The sequence below is a fragment of the Grampus griseus genome (assembly GCF_964374135.1).
Source record: "Grampus griseus genome assembly, chromosome: 10".
NCBI lineage: Eukaryota > Metazoa > Chordata > Mammalia > Artiodactyla > Delphinidae > Grampus > Grampus griseus.
In genome coordinates this window covers 72,548,917-72,567,782 of record NC_139004.1, presented here as the reverse complement: position 1 = coordinate 72,567,782, position 18,866 = coordinate 72,548,917, and the positions used below count along the sequence as shown (strand labels likewise).

The 18,866-nt window shown below is 35.5% G+C and overlaps 1 protein-coding gene across 1 annotated transcript in view; it reads left to right on the top strand.

The window, feature by feature from the left end:
• Positions 1-18,866, top strand: part of DNAH12 (dynein axonemal heavy chain 12) — a gene marked incomplete at its 3' end in the record, with an annotated part of 211,639 nt that overhangs the window by 154,122 nt on the left and 38,651 nt on the right. Inside the window, exons 48-58 of the mRNA XM_082663999.1 lie at positions 27-107; positions 444-624; positions 2,853-2,980; positions 4,762-4,851; positions 5,492-5,632; positions 8,402-8,643; positions 9,650-9,797; positions 10,105-10,250; positions 16,068-16,282; positions 16,987-17,179; positions 18,476-18,668. Coding sequence (XP_082520125.1) covers positions 27-107; positions 444-624; positions 2,853-2,980; positions 4,762-4,851; positions 5,492-5,632; positions 8,402-8,643; positions 9,650-9,797; positions 10,105-10,250; positions 16,068-16,282; positions 16,987-17,179; positions 18,476-18,668 — 1,758 coding nt within the window. The remainder of the gene's footprint in view (positions 1-26; positions 108-443; positions 625-2,852; positions 2,981-4,761; positions 4,852-5,491; positions 5,633-8,401; positions 8,644-9,649; positions 9,798-10,104; positions 10,251-16,067; positions 16,283-16,986; positions 17,180-18,475; positions 18,669-18,866) is intronic.

Here is an 18,866-nt window from a genome sequence, read left to right as displayed (position 1 = left end):
AAACTAATGACAGATTGTTTACTTAGGTTGGTGAAATGAAAATAGAGCTTGTTCAGTTACAGCCCAAATTGGAGGAAGCTAAAATTGAAAACGCACATATGATGCAGGTAAAGTATCCTGAATTTTTAAAAACTGATGTCAGAGGACAATTGAAATATGTAAAATCAGCCTTGAAAATAAGCCTTAATTTTTTTGCCACTAGATCTTAGGGATGTTACCCTTTTCAGTTGACTCATTGGGTTCCGTGTGGTTTCTGTTGTTTTTGAAGACAGATGGGGAGCCCATTACCAAATTAGGTCACGTGTATTTACATTTCTCCTCATTTTATCCTTCAAAATGATATGTCGGATTCCCTAATCTTCAAATGTTCTTTTGTCTCTAGGATAGAGAAAGCATTAGGATGTTTAAGGAAATGTCTTTATTTCTTTCTTTCTTTTCTTTAGATTATTGAGAAAGAATCTGCACAAGTGGAAGCAAAAAGAGAGTTTGTGAAATTTGATGAAGAGATAGCCAGCGGAAAGGCTGAAGAAGCCCAAGCTCTGAAAAATGAGTGTGAAAGTGATCTAGCTGAGGCGATTCCAGCTTTGGAAGCAGCTCTGTCTGCACTGGATACACTAAAGGCGAGTGTTTGAATTAGCTTGTGTTTCATCAACAAAGTAAAACTGCATAGAGACACTTGGTTAATTCGGTGTAGTTCACTTTCAGTGGGTGGTATTATATTTTTTTTGTCCAGTCAAATGAAACTTGACTCTTAACAATTCCTTTTTGCTATACTGTTATCTTATATTTTTTGCTTTTCATGTATTATTTATAATTTTCATTCAGGATATTCCAGTGGGAATGGAATAATCTCCAAGAGGCCACAGTGGTTCTGTACATGGACCAGGAGGCATATGTTAAATAGAATGTTGAGCTACCTTTCTGCAGCCTTCTGGACATGCATGTACAGCAAAACCTAAAGATCATTTCCAATATAGATGTGGGTCACACCTGTCTGCATTACACTATGTTGTGTATGACTCTACAGGGTCTTTAGGCAAAACCAGAATAACCTCACCAAACAGAGCAGAGAGACCAGCTTCTGTTGACTAGGGAGGCCCAGTGTAGTATGGAAGTTCAGGATATTCAGACCCCATTCTTTGCCTTTTTTCCTAATCAATGCCCTAACTCAGGGGTCCCCAGCCCCCAGGCCGTAGACCGCTACTGGTCCGCAGCCTGTTAGGAATGTGGCCGCACAGCAGAAGGTGAGCGGCGGGCAGACGAAGCTTCATCTGCCGATCTGCATCGGTCGCATTACCGCCTGAACCATGGCTTGCAGTATCAACTGAACCATCCCCCGGCCACCCTCCACCCCCCACCTGTGGAAAAATAGTCTTCCATGAAACCGGTCCCTGGTGCCAGAAAGTTTAGGGACCGCTACAACTTTCACATAAGATACCTGACAAGATGGCGAGCTCAACCTATCAGTAATTCAGCATCTTCAGGATCAAACTCTATATCTGATTTTCAGTTATATCAGACTTGTAGTTGTAAGACTTAAGATTGTGTTAGGTCATTTATATTTAGAAACTGTCACTGTGCTGTGAACCAGGAATTTAACCAGAATTTTAATATTAAAATTCTGAGCTTATTATTTTCTTCATGTCTGCTCTCTGTCACATTTAAAAGCCACATTCTACCCAGTAGTCTTTATTCATTCTCTCCTTAGACGTTTATCACAGGAGCCAATCATTTTGACAAAGTTTGTTTTTAATAGACACTCCATTCTAGACGACCATGAGCATGAATTTAGGTAACTTTTATCACTGTGTACCATGGACTTTCAGTACTGTATCCTCTGATACTCACAGGATTCTTGATGCCTTTAAACACCACCAGTTCAAGTTATCAGTATCAGGTTTCCCTTTCAGTTGTTTGTACCCTTCCTAGTATCAAATACTGTATCATAGAAAAGAGTTAGGGTTCAGTTGCAGAGAAGTGAATTGACTATTTAGTGTTAGCAGAGATTCTTTAGGGAATTTTATAAATAAATTACAGAATTCTTGGAAGAGCTAAGTAAATAGATTCTAGGCCGAGCTGCCAGGAATGACTCACAAAGCTAAACTGAGGCACTAATCTACCAGAGGAATGATCCCTCTGAGTTGGAAGCCTGCAGAGCCTTCTTACAGAGCCATATTGCCTCCACCATAATCCATATCAGCAAAACAGATGCCTCGTGCCCTGAGTCTCCTCACTTATTCATTCTGAATTCTAGTATCACTCAAGTGATCTGATGGTAGGACCTAACGACCTCCCACAACTCTAGCTGCATGGGAAACTAAGATAAATTTTTAGCTTTCCAGCAATTGCAAGGGTAGTCAGAAGGATACTGGAGTGGATAATAACTAACTGAATCAGTTGTGTCTGTCGTAATAATATATACCTTTTTAGAAAATAAGTTTGGAATTGGAACTTACCTCTTCTTTCATTTTTGGTGGGTAAAGCTAACATGTAAGCAAATATAGAATTAAGTCTTTATTTAACTTAGGGTTATTAACGTGGATTCCATGTGTGGGCTTGGCATGTGACTATATAAAAATTTTGTGCATGTGCGCAAAAATATTTTCTCTGGAATATTCTTAGCTGTCACCATATTCTCATAAGGACCTATGAACTCTCAAACACTTGGGAACCATTGGTTTACTGTACTTAAGTTCTCTTTTGTTAATTCTTTCATAACCATGCAAAGCAAAAAACAATTAGTTTCAAATGAAAATTTATGCTTTTATTATTCTCCAACATTATTTTTGAAACTCTTATTATTTAAAAGTAGGCTATTCTGAAGATACCCTGTTTTCTTTTTATTTAGCCAGCTGACATTACAATTGTGAAGTCAATGAAGAATCCTCCATCTGGTGTTAAACTAGTTATGGCAGCTGTTTGTGTTATGAAAGATATAAAACCAGAAAAAGTTTCAGATCCTTCAGGAACTGGAGGGAAGGTAATAACTAGACACAGATTTATATCATATTCATGAATGTACAGAACACTGTACAGCAACTATTATCAAATTAAATGTCAACAGTACCCAGTTCAGGGAAGATATATTGTTTTCCAGATTATATGTATCCTAGATAAAGCTAAGGCAGTATAGCATCAGAAAAATGTAGTTCCGGTTGTTTCCATCTCCTTTTCTGTCTATGCGGAACTCCCCACTGTCATGGGGTGGGGTTGAATGAACAGTGAGACACCTGTGCTTTTCCAGCTAAGAGTCTCAAGAATGTGATATGGTTATATAGGTGTTTCTGAGCATTCAAAAAATTCTGCTGTTAAGCAGTACAGTGACATTGTTAAAAGCATTTGCTCTGGAGCCAGAATGTCTATATTCAGAAATTCTGACCCTCCTAGCAATGTGACCCTGGGGACGATGCTTAACCTCTGTGGAACTCTGTAAAAAGAGGATTGTCATAGTACCTGCCTCACAAAGTTAATGCAAGGATTAGATTAGTTAATACATATAAAGCTCTTACGTATAAGGCCTTATAAACAGTAACCTGTTTATAATAATAAATATTACATATTTATTACTAAATGTTAGTTGTTGTTATTACAATTATTATTCAAAGGTATCTCCCTTAAAAAAGATGGTGTAACATCTATCCTAAACTAAATTTATAGACTTATTTTCTTTTCAGGTTTTTACAATACCTAGGTTTGAATTCCTGAATTGGAGAATTGGGATTTTTTTTTTTGGCCATTCTATCCTTCGTTGACATAATAAAGATAAAGAAAATAAATAGGCTCTTACCTTAACAAGTTATTCTCACGCACACACAGATAGACATACACATACACCCCATCAGGCTTCTGAAATTAATAAAAAGAATGTTCAGCTACTTATTTAACACCTTTTATTAGCACAAGTACCATGTGCTTTATCTTATAACTGACAGAGCAGTGTATAATCTTTGTCTTTCTGCTTTCTCTTCTCTATTCCACTTGGGAAGTCTAGGTAGGTGAGGAGATTTTCTATAAGAAAAGTATTTGCTACCTGTTTTAGTCCATTTGGGCTACTATAACAAGTTACCACAGATAGGGGTGGCTTATATATAACAAAAATTTATTTCTCACACTTCTGGAGGCTGGGAAGTCCAAAATCAAGACTACAGTAGATTCAGTGTCTGGTGAGGGTTCACTTCCCGATTTATAGACTACCATCTCTTTGTTGTGTCCTCACATAGTGGATGCGTGAGGGACCTCTCTGAGGTCTATTTCTCACACCAAAGACCACCTCCCAAAGACCCCACCTCCAAATACTATTACACTGGGGAGTAGGCTTCAGCATACGAATTTGGGGAAAGGACACAAACTTTCAGTCTATGGCACTACCTTTCTGGTTTGAAAGTCAAGATTAATGGAAAATAAAAGTTGAAATTAAAAAAATATATTTTCTTATATGAAAATTGTGATGGTGTTTATACCAGCTGCTTTTCTTAAGTTTTCTAAAGAGAAATAATCATATCTTTTGCCTTCTAATGTTTAATTTTTAATAATAAAGTCAATATATAAGTTCATATACATATTTTAAATATTTGATATGCTTAACATGTTCTCAGGGAGAGAAGTCTCTTTATTTCATTTCCAAGGAGATGTAGGTTTATATTTTGAAAGTACAGTGTATAGTTTCTCTGGATTAATATATCTTAAACCTCAAGAAGAAAAGTTTTATATCAAGCATATTTAATTGCACATCTAATAAGTTTCCATAAATTTTATTTATAGATATTGGATTACTGGGGACCTAGCAAAAAACTTCTGGGAGATATGAATTTCCTAAGAGATTTGAGAGAATATGACAAGGACAACATTCCGGTGAGTTTCATTGGATTTTTTCTACAAATGTAATTTTGCCAAGATGTATAAAATCTTTAACATTTTGCAATATTATATAAAACGTAAGAAGATAGTCTGTCTTTAGAATTAAGATAATAAATAAATGAATATTTTATTTATTAATGACTATTATGAATTCTCATAATACATAAAACCTCTCCTCTTTCAGACCATCAAAAGTCATTGAATAAATTACTGTTTTAGTGTATTATTGACATGAAAGAGTTCTCCAAGTGCCTTATAATAGTTTATTTCTTAATAAATTGGATATACAAATTTGTGAGGTAAAAAAGTATAGTTGTTTTTCATCCAAACTTCTATTTATTTATGTTTAATTGTTCTTCCTTATTTCCATATGTTTTCCCAAACTACACAAGTCTTTTAATTTTTTTGGAAGAAGTACCTTGTTTCACTATCTGTAATAAGTTTGCATATTTTGCTCACAAATATGACTGCTACAATTATGCTTATTTTAAAAATATCTCAAAGTACTCACCTTGGTTTTTAAAGACAACATAACTTTTTTATATACTTTTTTTTTTACTGTGTATGATTAATTTTTCATCTATGGTTGCGTGATATATGTTGAAATCTTAAGATCTAAATCTTTGTTTTATAGGTGACTGTTATGCAGAAGATTCGTGGTGAATACTTAACAAACCCTGAATTTGATCCCCCTAAGGTTGCTAAAGCTTCCTCTGCAGCTGAGGGTCTGTGTAAGTGGATCATGGCTATGGAAGTGTATGACAGAGTTGCAAAGGTATTTTGAGGATCAGCGCATCCATTTTGTGTTGAAATATTCCCATAAGTTAAAATCTATGCCGATATTTACTAGTTAAGAAGTTTCTAAAAGTGATACCACAAAGAATTTGTCCTGCTGCAGCATAATCATCAGACATTAACTGAGTATCTAGTACATGAAGAGAATACTTATGTGTGACATAACCTGTTTGGGACTAGTGTAAGTGAGAGCAGGGATGATCATTGGAGTTGGCCAGACTGACCTATAGCTACAGGGACCTGGGGCAAGAGAATTAAGTTTTATGAGGGGACTGCAGAAGCAAAGAAAAATCCAAAACACCAAGGGCAAAGTGGCAGATTAAAATCTTGATGCAAAGGTCAGAAGTAAGAAATTCCAGTAGGGTTAAGAGGCGGAGCGTGGAATCAAGCCATGGCATGCAGTGATAGGGAGTCTTTTTTGGAGTACCCACTGAGGCCAAATTCCTGGGAGAGCAGAGAATGGTTAAGAGCATTTTGTAAATTTGACTAGCAAAGGACCAAGGAAACACTGGCATTGTCCTCAGGAGCCTGCAGAATTCTACCAAGGGGAGCAGGAAATATAAATAAAAATACCCATGGAAATACATGATAGCATGTGTTTAGAACAACCTCAGAGTGTAGGATGAGTGATCAGGCTGTAATGATTGAGAAGATATTCTTAATAAGGTATATGTACCTGTAGAGAGGTACAGACTGTGACTGTAAATTTCAGGGGAGTAGACCTTTATACACCTGTTAAAGAAATAAAATTAATTTTTTAAGTAAATTCACTTTATTTTTATTTATTTTTGGCTGCGCACAGGCTCTCTGTAGTTGCGGTGAGTGGGGGCTACTCTTTGTTGCGGTGCGCAGGCTTCTCACTGCGGTGGCTTCTCTTGTTGTGGCACATGGGCTCAGTAGTTGTGGCTCATGGGCTCTAGAGTGCAGGCTCAGCAGCTGTGGCGCACAGGCCTAGTTGCTCCGTGGCATGTGGGATCTTCCTGGACCAGGGTTCGAACCCGTGTCCCCTGCATTGGCAGGCAGATTCTTAACCACAGCGCCACCAGGGAAGCCCTAAAATTAATTTTAATGGATGTTCTTCCATTTGAACATCTTGTCCCTCCCCATAGTAATCTCAGCAGGTCGGCAAGCTCTCAACTCAGCTAATTAACACATGTGGAATCTTCTGGATCCTTTCTATAAAGCTGAGAATCTAAGGTATTCAGGTTGTTTTCTGACTTTCCACTCTACACCTCCACATGCTATTTTAATTCTGATGCACCTGTCTCATGTTTTTATGGAGGGGTTGAAGGGAGATATCCAGCAAGGTCTTCTTCAAAGTCCAAAGTAGAAAGTGGAGCTTCCTAATTCAATATCTGATCCTTTTATTATTATTATTTTTTTGTCTGCACTGGGTCTTGGTTGCTGTGTGCAGGCTTTCTCTAATTGCAGTGAGTGGGGGCTACTATTCGTTGCAGTTCACAGGCTTCTCATTGCAGTGGCTTCTCTTGTTGCGGGGCAGGGGCTCTAGGCACACAGGCTTCAGTAGTTGTGGTTCGTGAGCTCTAGAGAGCAGACTCAGTAGTTGTGGTGCGGCTTAGTTGCTCTGTGGCATTTGGGATCTTTCCAGACCAGGGCTCGAACCTGTGTCCCCTACATTAGCAGGAGGATTCTTTTTTTTTTTTTTTTTTTTGCAGTATGTGGGCCTGTCACTGCTGTGGCCTCTCCCGTTGCGGAGCACAGGCTCTGGACGTTCAGGCTTAGCGGCCATGGCTCACGGGCCTAGCCGCTCCGCGGCATGTGGGATCTTCCCAGTCTGGGGCACGAACCCGTGTCCCCTGCATCGGCAGGCGGACTCTCAACCACTGCGCCACCAGGGGAGCCTGGCAGGAGGATTCTTAACCACTGCACTACCAGGGGAGCCCCAATATCCGATTCTTTGCCTCACTCTTCCTCTTACCCTTCAGCTCATTCACAGCAATGTACCAGAAGACTTAGGTCTCCCTTCTTTCAAATGGACATATGCTCTCTTTGGTCATCTTGTGAATTCCTTCTACTGGTGGCTTATAGTACACTCTGATCAAGTTGGCCGAACCCATTCTTGATATATTGATACTAATGAGCATAATAAAATAAGAAATTTAGAAAATTCTTTTTCTCTCAACAAAGTGTCACTTTTCAAGATTTGTTGAGGAAAATTCAGTTTTGGTAGTGAAGCTGAACACCGAGACTTTATTTCTCTTTGTATTACTGCTACTGTCTTAATCCCCTCAAGGCAAATGTAAGCCTCAGCTGACTGGGAAGACATTGAGAATTTCCAAGCTGACTTGGAAATGGCAAAAAAAAAAAAAAAAAAAGCACTTTCATGTATTTTTAAGCATTTGTAACTCCTGTTACATGTTTTTCTATTTTTTTTGCAGCAGTTGAATGGCAACTTCTCATTATTTTGCTATATATTATGCTATTCTTGCTACATATTATGACATTTTTATTAGTCCAGAATAACTTGCCTATTTTATAGATAACTGTTTGCTAGTCCAGAATGATTTTATATATTTTATAAGACATAGAAATATATTTTACTTTTCTGCATATAAAAATATGATGTAAGATTTAAGGCATTTAAAATTTGTATAATTCATTGTTATAAGTGATAAATGTATTTATAATCATAAATAAACATTTAAAATTCATAATATCTATAAAGGATTATGTCGATTGTCAGTTTTATATAGTACACATTATAGCTGCATATATTGTTCCCAAACAGGTAGTGGCTCCTAAGAAAGCCCGCTTAACAGAAGCTCAGAAGTCCTTAGCTGAGACAATGGAGCTTTTGAATCAGAAGAGAGCAGAACTAGCAGAAGTAGAACATCATCTGGAAAATTTACAAGCAACATTTCTTGAGAAAACTGAGGAAAAGGCTCGTTTAGAAGACCAGGTGGAACTCTGTGCTAAGAAACTTGAAAGAGCCTCAAAACTAATTGGAGGACTAGGTGGAGAAAAATCAAGGTCAGATTTCTACTCCTTTTAACAATATTTCATAAGGTCGGGCTTGAATATGTGACTTTCTTTGGATATTTATTATGATTACTGATTTTTAAATGGCTGGTTGAGATTGTGGGACTTTCTATAAAGTACCTGGCTAAGCTTCTCCTAACAGAATATCAATGTCAAGGATGGTGTTTGCAACTTGCTTTCAAATGTTAAAAAAGAGAGAGAGAGAGAGAGAGAGAAAGAAGCAAATAAAACAAATGGTAATTTTTAAGTGGTGAGTATGTGGGTGATCATTGTGCAATTCTTTCCAATTTTATGTATGTTAAAATTTTTCATAATAAAATGGGAGGGAGTAGTGGATATATGGTTCATTTTGTTAAATTTATTTCGGATAACTGACTTGATACAACAAAGCCAGTTAGCTTTATTTTAATCTATTTATTTGTACTGGCCAGCCAACTATCATAGTTATTAACTACATTTGTTGAATGAATAGCATGATAAAGTTACATACTTTTGACAATACTTTGTAAGGTAGATTGGATGGTTTTGTAATGCACTTTTTATTGTAAAGGTTTCATTAAATGCAAAAAAATATCAACCTTAGCATTAGTATGTCAGCTGCTATACAACTTAAATGTAATTTTTGGTAATGAATTGCAAATGTTCCTATGTTTTTCAGGAACAAATAGCAGGGCCACTAGACCAAATCATCCTGATTAAAATTATTAGACAAAATGCTGGTGGTTTTTTTGTTTTGCTTATTCTGAAAGAACAAGTCGTGTAAGAAATGCCTAATATTCTAATAATCAAAGGTAGATTATCATTTGTATAACATAGATATATATTATAGCATGTTAGAGCTAGAAGGGACCCAACCTCCTTGCTTATAGATAAGCAAGTGCCCAACATTTCATGGCATTTTGTTATAGAGTTTGGACTAGAAGCCCCTAGCCCTTTCAATTACTATCATAGATCATTCTCTATGATGAGGCTATTTTGCCTTTGATTAATCTCCCAGATGGTCTCAAGCTGCAGATGACCTTCAGATAGTATATGAAAATTTGACTGGTGATGTCTTAGTATCAGCAGGAGTAATAGCCTACCTTGGTGCTTTCACTGCTGGCTTTCGACAAACATGTACAGAAGATTGGAGCATGTTGTGCAAGGTAATGGTTTTATATTTCATAAGTTTCTTTATATAAAACACTTAAAGTATGTGTTGGGGTATCTGGGGGGAAAAGATGATAATAAAAACAGAGAAGGGGAGAAATGACTGAAAATATGGGGTTTTTCTTTTTTTCTTCTTGTTTGATCAGTAAAATACTTCCATAGTCCAACTTTCCTTTCAGTTTTCTTTTTGTTCTTTAGAATTATTAAACAATATCTAATAACAAATCAGTATTTTAATGTTAACAATATTTCAATCAACAAGACAAGAGAAAACATCAAAAGAAATTTGTTTATTTCTTACAGCAAAAAAAAATCCCATGTTCAGAGGAGTTCTCATTGAGTAAGACCCTGGGTGATCCAGTAAAAATTAGAGCTTGGAATATTGCTGGATTGCCTACAGATACTTTCTCCATAGACAATGGAGTGATTGTTAATAACTCCAGGCGTTGGTAAGGAACATAAAGTATTTATTTTTCAATTATTTTATTTTAAGGTTTTCAAATATAGAGAAAAGTTGAAAGGATTTTAAAGTGCCTGTATAGCTACTACTTCCTAGATCCTACAATTAACATTTTATTATTCTTATCTATCCCTCTATCCATCCATCAACTCATCCTTTTTCATGTATTTCAACATATGTTGCAGACATGGATCTACTTCCTTCCAAATATTTCAGCATGCATACCATTAACTAAAGTTCAATATTTGTTTTTTTTTTTTCTTTTGAGGTAAAATTTACATACAATGAAATACACAAAACTTAAAACTATGCCATTCAATGAGTTCTAACAAAAGTATGCACTTGTGCAACCCAAACCTCTGTCAAGGTATAAAACATTCTCTTTTGTCCCTTCCCAGTAAATCCCCACCCTCATCCCATAGGAGATTATTATTCTGATTATTTTCCATCACAGGTTAGTTTTGCCTATTCTAGAACTTCATATAAATGGAATCATACTGTATGTAGTCTTTTGTATAAGGCTTTTTCCACACAGCATAATCTTACTAATTTTTGTGCTGAGTAGTATTCCATTACATGACTATATAACTTTATGCATTTTCCTGTTGACGGACACTTGGGCCGTTGGCAGGTTTTGGCTATTCAATGTATTTATTTTAACTAGGTATTTCTACCCATTTTCATGATACTATAACAATAATTTATGCAATTTCATGTATATTTTTCAACACTATCACTGATAGTGTGATAACTATATGAGTTTTCCAAATGGTTTTTATTGTTATCCTTTTATTTATATCACTTTCAAAAACTTGGGAAATTACTCTCATCTGAGAAATAGTTTCCTATAAATGGTTATTTAGTCATGTTGTCATCTAATTTAAGTCTTTTCTTGGGATCTTATGTCAAATATACTATGATAGATACTATTGAGTTCTTATATTCTTGAGGTACTTTGTAAGTGCCTTATATCCTCACAAATTCCTATGAGTTAGTTCTTATTATTCCATTTTACAGATGAGACGACTGAGGCCCACAGTGATTTACTAATTTGAAATGTAGTGAGATAACTGAGCTAGTAAATGGTGGAGTAAGAATTTGAACCCAGGCAATTTAACTTCCAAATCCTTGTTCTTATTTATTATGTTAAGTGAAATGTGGAATAGGGTATCCCATTTGCTACCTTTATAACTGTAATGGAAATTTCAGTCTTCTTTTGGGATATAAGATACATTAAAGATACAAGGAAATCTTACATTCTAAAAGTTTGAGGTATTGTTTATTACATTCTTTGGAAAACTTACTAGATACTTCAAGATGTCTAAGTCTCCTTTATACTGATAGTATCATTTTACTGAAATACTGATGTATGTGTTTTGAGTGCTTATCCACTCAAAATTTTACTTGAGAGTGAACATCCTTAGGTTGAAACTTCTAGGCAATTAGTAAAATTTATTACAATCCGAGGAAGTGTAATTAGCTATTCCAGAAAATGTGTTCTCTTGTAAAGCAGGGCAAGTTCTATTTAACAGAATATTTGACCCTGAGTATTCTGTTTTAGAACCCTTTTCTATGCATTTGGTGGCCATTCAGATTTTTTAAATTGCAGTTCAAAAATGCTATTAGGATATCTATAAGGCTTAACTGAAATCCAGGGAAACCAGAGGTTTCAGGATTGTATGTAAATTGAAGAAAACAATCTGTCATTTTCTGGCAGAAAGATGACTCTTCTAATACAGTAATATTTCAATGGTGTTACTCCTTTCTACCTGTTATTTTTGGACTGTCTGGTCAATAAGTCATGGACTGGGTCAGTTCTGAGGGATGAGTCTCCATCCTTATAGACCAGACTTCACTTCTTGCCAGTTGGGACCAATGTGTTCATCTATGGCTATCATCCTTCTGGACACTGTAAGTGACCACAGAGGCTTAATCTCTTCTCTCTGCCTCCTAACAGCAGAACCCAGTAATGTAACTAATGTTCACTCTTTTGGCTACTCACTTTAGAGTATCTTAAGTGTACCTCAGAGAAAAGTTGAGCCAGTAGGCTTTTGTAATGAAAATACCAATGAAAATTGGTATCTCTCCCAATCAGTCTCAATCTCTCCCTCTGTCTCTCTTTCTCTCCCTCACTGTAGGACCTATTTTCTGTGTTTTTCTCTGTGCAGCTGCTTCATTGGTCTGTCTCTGATTATATGCTGATTCTGTTCTTCTGTACACATGGCCATTCCCTAATGAAGCCTTAGTTCCTAAGTTCACAAAACACATCAGTTGAATAATATACATTAACCAGAACCATTAAGTACAAGTTCAAATTCCCATGAGAGAAAAATCTGATTAGTTTAGTGTGGGACAAATATCCATACTAGGTCTTGTCACCTATGGCTGGGGGCCAAGCCATTGTAGTAACACACATGAGTAGGTCAAGAATATAGTTCTCAGAAACAGAGTCGTGAACTGGGAAAGCAGTTCACAGTTAGAACCCTGTTGCTTGCTTCTTTTTGCATCTTTGGATGTGATGAAAGGTAAGGATCTAATTTTATTTATTTATTTGATAATGATAACCATTTACCCCAGCAGCATTTATTGAGTTATTCTTCCTTTCCTCACTGATTTGTAATGCTATCTTTGTCCCTTCAGTCTTTCGTTTAGTAAGGACTTGTGAATTGGTCTGAAAATGTCTTTGTTTTTCTCATCACTTTATTTTTTCTTTAATTTTATGTCAGGTTTATTGAGATATGATATATACAATAAAATTCACCCTTTTTAGGTGCAGTATTTTATGAATTTTGATTAAGGCCTATGGTCATATGATCCCTGCCACAATCAAGATGCAGAACATTACCAACCATTTGAAGCTTTTAAATGGGAGGGATTACATGACTTTTTTTCTGTTTTTTAAAATAGAGATATAATTGATATAATTCTCACTTGTAATCAGAGTATTTAGATCAGTTATACTTAATGGAATTATTGATACATTTAGATTTAACTCTACTGTCTTACAAGTTCTTTTCTGTTTGTCTCATCTGTTCTTTGTTCCTTTTATCTTCTTTTTCCACCTGGCTTTGGATTAATTGAATTTTTTTATGATTCCATCTTATCTCCACTATTTGCTTGTTGGTTATATATTCCCTATTTTAAGTGTTTGCTCTAGAGTTTACAATACACATCTTTAGTTTCTGAATACTTTCAGATAGCAATATACTGCTACACATATAGTATAAGAATCTTTCAACAGTATAGTTCCAATGTCTCTCTCCTATTTATTGTGCTGTTATTGTATATTTTATTTTTCATATGTCATAAATCCCACAATACATTGTTACTATTTTTGCTTTAGACAGTAATTATGTTAGGGTGCTTAAATATAAGAAAAATGTCTTTTATGTTTATGTTCATTTTTGGACTTTTTGATTGTTTTTTTCTTTTTTGGCCTTGTGGTGGCACGGCTTACAAGATCTTAGTTCCCTAACCAGGGATTGAACCTGGGTCACAGCAGTGAAAGAACCAAGCCCTAACCACTGGGATGCCAGGGAATGCCCTTAGACTTCTTCATTTCTTTATGTTTCTATCTATTTTCATATTTCTTCTGCCTGACAAATATTTTTCAGCACTTCCTGAGTACAGGTCTATTGGCAATTAATTCATTTAGCTTTTTTTCTTTATTTCATCTTCATTTTGAAAGATATTGTTTGCTGGGTTTAGAATTCTGAGTTGACAGTTTTTTGGATTCTTTTGGTTTTCCTTTTTTCCTTTAAAGATGTCACTGCATACCATGGAGTGCCACCAGGGAAGCCCCTTGCTTACTTTTTTTTTTTTTTTTTTTTTTGCGGTACACGGGCCTCTCACTGTTGTGGACTCTCTGGTTGTGGAGCACAGGCTCCAGACGCGAAGGCTCAGCGGCCCTGGCTCACAGGCCTAGCTGCTCCGCCGCATATAGGATCTTCCCGTACCGGGGCACAAACCCGTGTCCTCTGCATCGGCAGGCGGATCTCAACCACTGCGCCACCAAGCCCCCCCTTGCTTACTTTTTAACCACAATGAAAATACTTACTCTTCTGCTTTATTATCGTTTACTAATACAACACTGGCTACTGGCTACTTAACAGCAAAGCTTTGTTTTCCCCAAAATTACTACCTCTGTCAGAAGCATAGATTGATAATGCTTTTTTCTTCAGACTGCCCAAAGATCTCAAATGTAGATGAGCATTACTTTCATACCTACAGTCATGTACATACAGAATACAAATAACTTGGCATGGTGTTATTTCTCTGATGGACACAACTCAATTTTCCAATTGTATTTGTAATACAGAAAGTTGTATTAAGTAGAAGTTGGATTTCTTTTAGAATAAACAGGATCTCTAATTATTGCATTGCTGAGAACATTGATTTAGGTTTTACCAAGAATATTGATAGGCATTAAAAATCTTAATTGACAGAAATAGTTACTTTTTGCAGGGGAATGAACAAATACCATATTTTTCCAATAATAAGGATATGTAAGGAAGAAAAAATGTCCCTTTAAACAGGGCCTTGAAAGGTACTAAAAGCATCTAGTCTAATTACTAGACAACTTTTAAGCAATTGTGTGCAAAATAACTTTCTCATTTCCAGAACACTTTTCCTCTGTTTGGTATGATAGCAAAAGTAAATTTTAACTAGTGTTTGTACTTTTTTGTGCTTTCAATAAGATTTCAGCACAGTTTGAGCAGAGAAAGAAAACAACCAGTCAGCTAGTATTGGATTGTTTTGTTTTTTGGAAAGGAAAGAAAATAAAAGAACAAAGTTATCTGGGAGTAGTTGATTAAAGAGCTTATTTTTAGGCAAAGGGAAAGGGGATTTTTATCCCTAGAAGCTGTTGAAACAGAAGGAGAATGGGAAAGGCAAAGTGACATGGAATGAAAACTCCCCTTTCTGTGCTTATATTTTTAAAAGATAATTTAATGCACTGTACTGAATATAAAAGGAACCTAAGACAGCATCATCACTGAAGAAGAGGAAAGCACATCATATTTTGATTCTCTGAAACCATGAATCATATGTTCTTAAACACAAAGTCTGTACCATACTTACGTAGAAAAAATTCCTAAATAGATCTCAAATATATACTAAACTAAACTTGGAAACTTAGTTTATGGTTCTACTCATAACCTAAGGAAATCCGTTATAGGCTAGTGGATCTCTTATTTTAAGTTTTTATCAAATACATAGGATTATTTTTTATATTATGTTAACAGATGACATGTATTAAAATTACCATGAAAACAGTATGTTATGTTGGAAAAAACACAGCTCTTTGTCCTACTTCTGACATTGAACTAGTTTTTTAACCTTAGAACCTTGGGCAAAGTACTCCCTGAGACTGAATTTCTTCACTTCAAAAATAAATGACGGGGGGCTTCCCTGGTGGCACAGTGGTTGAGAGTCCGCCTGCCGATGCAGGGGACATGGGTTCGTGCCCCGGTCCAGGAAGATCCCACATGCCGCGGAGCGGCTGGGCCCGTGAGCCATGGCCCCTGAGCCTGCGCGTCCGGAGCCTGTGCTCGGCAACGGGAGAGGCCACAACAGTGGGAGGCCTGCGTACCACAAAAACAAACAAATAAATAAATAAATAAATGAGAATAAAACTCCTTTTCACTTTTTTCTCACAGGAATTTTGTGAAGCTTAATCCTGGTAATGTACGTGAAACACTTCGTATTTGTACAGATTGATGATGATGTTTATTATGTAAATTATATAATTTTAAAGAAATCTCAACATCTATTTATTCCCCTCAGAATATTTCTTATTATATTCTAGGCCTTTAATGATTGACCCCCAGGGTCAAGCCAATAAATGGATCAAAAACTCTGAGAAAGAAAATCAGCTTAGTGTTATTAAGCTATCAGATTCAGACTATATGAGAACACTGGAAAACTGTATTCAGTTTGGAACTCCACTTCTATTAGAAAATGTTGGTGAAGAACTGGATCCGTCTTTGGAGCCTTTACTACTTAGACAAACTTTTAAACAAGGTAGAAATCAATTGATATTAGTTGGTAGAACTGAAAGGTGATTGGATTATCTCTGAGGCAAGAAAAGCACTACATATTTTAATAATAATGTTAACGCAGAACTTCTGTGTCGTTGTTATGCATGAAAGGAAATTTGGAACAAGTATCAGACATTCTAAAGTAAATACCTTCATTGCCTTAATCACTGTTACCTAGACTGTTGTTCAGTAGAGAACATGAAGTTGAAGCCAGCCTGAAATTCCTTTATCTTGTGACCAAGGACCCCACAAAGTCCATTACTATGAATAGTAGTGGTTAATGTGGACCAGAGTTGACTTTAGGTTGACGTTGCCCACCATGTATCTTTCTGCTTATAAAAATTTTATCTCTGTCAAGCTCTAGTACTTTTAAGAGCTTTAGCAATATATAAATAATTTTGGAATCATTATTGAAAAGTAATGGAAGAAGTAAGATCAAAAGGAATCTTGATTTAGAAGGCTCCATGACAACCAGAGAAAATGTCTTATAGTACCCCAGAATTAATGAGTCCTGCTGTATAATTGCTTACTTGCCTCTGTGTTATATGTGACTTTTGCAACACCTTTTTGTATTCTATTTGAAATTACTTTATGACTTTTTACTTGTAACCTAGGAAGGGCTTTAACAGGGGGGATGGGCTATGTAACTTTGGCTTATTTATTCTGCATTTTTTTTCTGAAATACAGGTGGCATTGATTGCATCAGACTTGGTGAGGTCATTATTGAGTATTCCTTTGATTTCAAGTTTTATATCACCACAAAGCTGAGGAATCCACACTATATGCCAGAGCTGGCTACAAAGCTATCTTTGCTCAATTTCATGATAACTCCAGAAGGACTTGAAGATCAATTACTAGGTATTGTTGTTGCAAAGGAAAGGTATGTGTTTTTTTAGATATTTCCATGGGGTATAGAGAGGAATATTTGTAGGCCATTAATACTTTTGTTATGTGATTATTTTGAAACCTTGTCAAAATTTTATATTTTGTCATTATAAATTAAATAAGTATTTAATTCTTTAAAATAGCCATTCTGTAACAAGTAAGTTATAAACCAACCATGTTATATTGGGCTTTTAGTATGGGTAGCAGGATTCAGGTGATACGCCATGACTTCTGACTTGTATCTGACTGTTTGAGCCAAAAAATTTTATCCCTAGGAATGTATGCTACAGACAAAATCAGAAATGTGTTCAAAGACATATACAGGATATTAATGAAATAAGAAAATACTTAGGACAAGAATGAAAAAGCAGGATACAAACCTATATATGGTAGGGGTAATATTTGTTTTTAAAAAGTTAATGCATGAATGGATATCCATATATACCAAAAAAAGATTGAGAGAGAATATTGACAGTGATAATCCTTAGGATTGGTAAGATTATGGATAATTCTTATTATTTTCTTTATACTTTATGTATTTTTCCATTGCTAGCATGTATTATTTTTTAAATGAGAAAAAATATTATGATACCTAGAAGGGCTACTAGTAAAGAATTGCTTCCTGAAGGAAACCTTTGATTCCACTTGAAGCTTAATATAACACTATCAAGTAGTCTATTACATGAAATCAACTTATAAGTGAAAATATGTACCATGAAGTTCTTTTGTTATTTTCAGTGTTTATCCCACTTGCGCAGTATCCAAGACAGAACTATGTCATAACATATTCTGTAACATGGTGAATTATGTTATTTTGAAGTTTCATACCTTCATTGTTAAGATATAAGTGCGAGTTTTGTCTTTTACTTGAAGAGCCAGTTGTAGGATGAGTCATCTTTTCTGTCTCCTGTTGTAGAAGAGATGATGAAAATGGGACTGAATATGATTAAGCCAAGGAATAGATAAGAAGTCTCATATTCTGAGTTTCTTTTCCAGTTCTTATTCTCACGCAATGAGCTAAGCCATATGGATAAATTTAACATATTCTTAGACTTACTGTAGTATATGTTATTGCCACATTTTACATATATGTAATTAATGCTTTTTTTTGCTTGAGTTTCTCAAATTATTATTTTCATGGGAGCATTTTTTTCTTAGGTTAGGATAAAGAGATTACTCATCTTAATTTGTATTATATGTCTACAAAATTATTTAACTGTCTACAAAATTGGGATATCTAATATTTGGATAAAATACTACAAATTTAGACTAAATGTTTTTATCTTTTTAGACCAGAATTAGAAGAGGAACGAAATGCTCTTATTCTTCAGTCTGCAGCTAATAAGAAACAGCTAAAAGATATAGAGAAAAAAATTTTAGAAACATTATCATCTTCAGAAGGGAACATTTTAGAAGATGAAAGTGCAATTAAAGTCTTAGACTCTGCTAAATTGATGTCCAATGAGATAACAAAGAAACAACAGGTAAAAAAAGAATCCTAGAAATTTTTAGATTCTTAAGAGTCCAATGTGCTCCCACTCCCTAAGGAAAGTGCTATACTAGGCTTATGGGAAGAGGAAAAGAATTCATAAAATACCAAAAGATAGAAACTAATTTTAAACTCATAAGAGAATATCTTATACTGTTGAATCATTCAAAACCTGGTGTCATCTCTGTGGCAC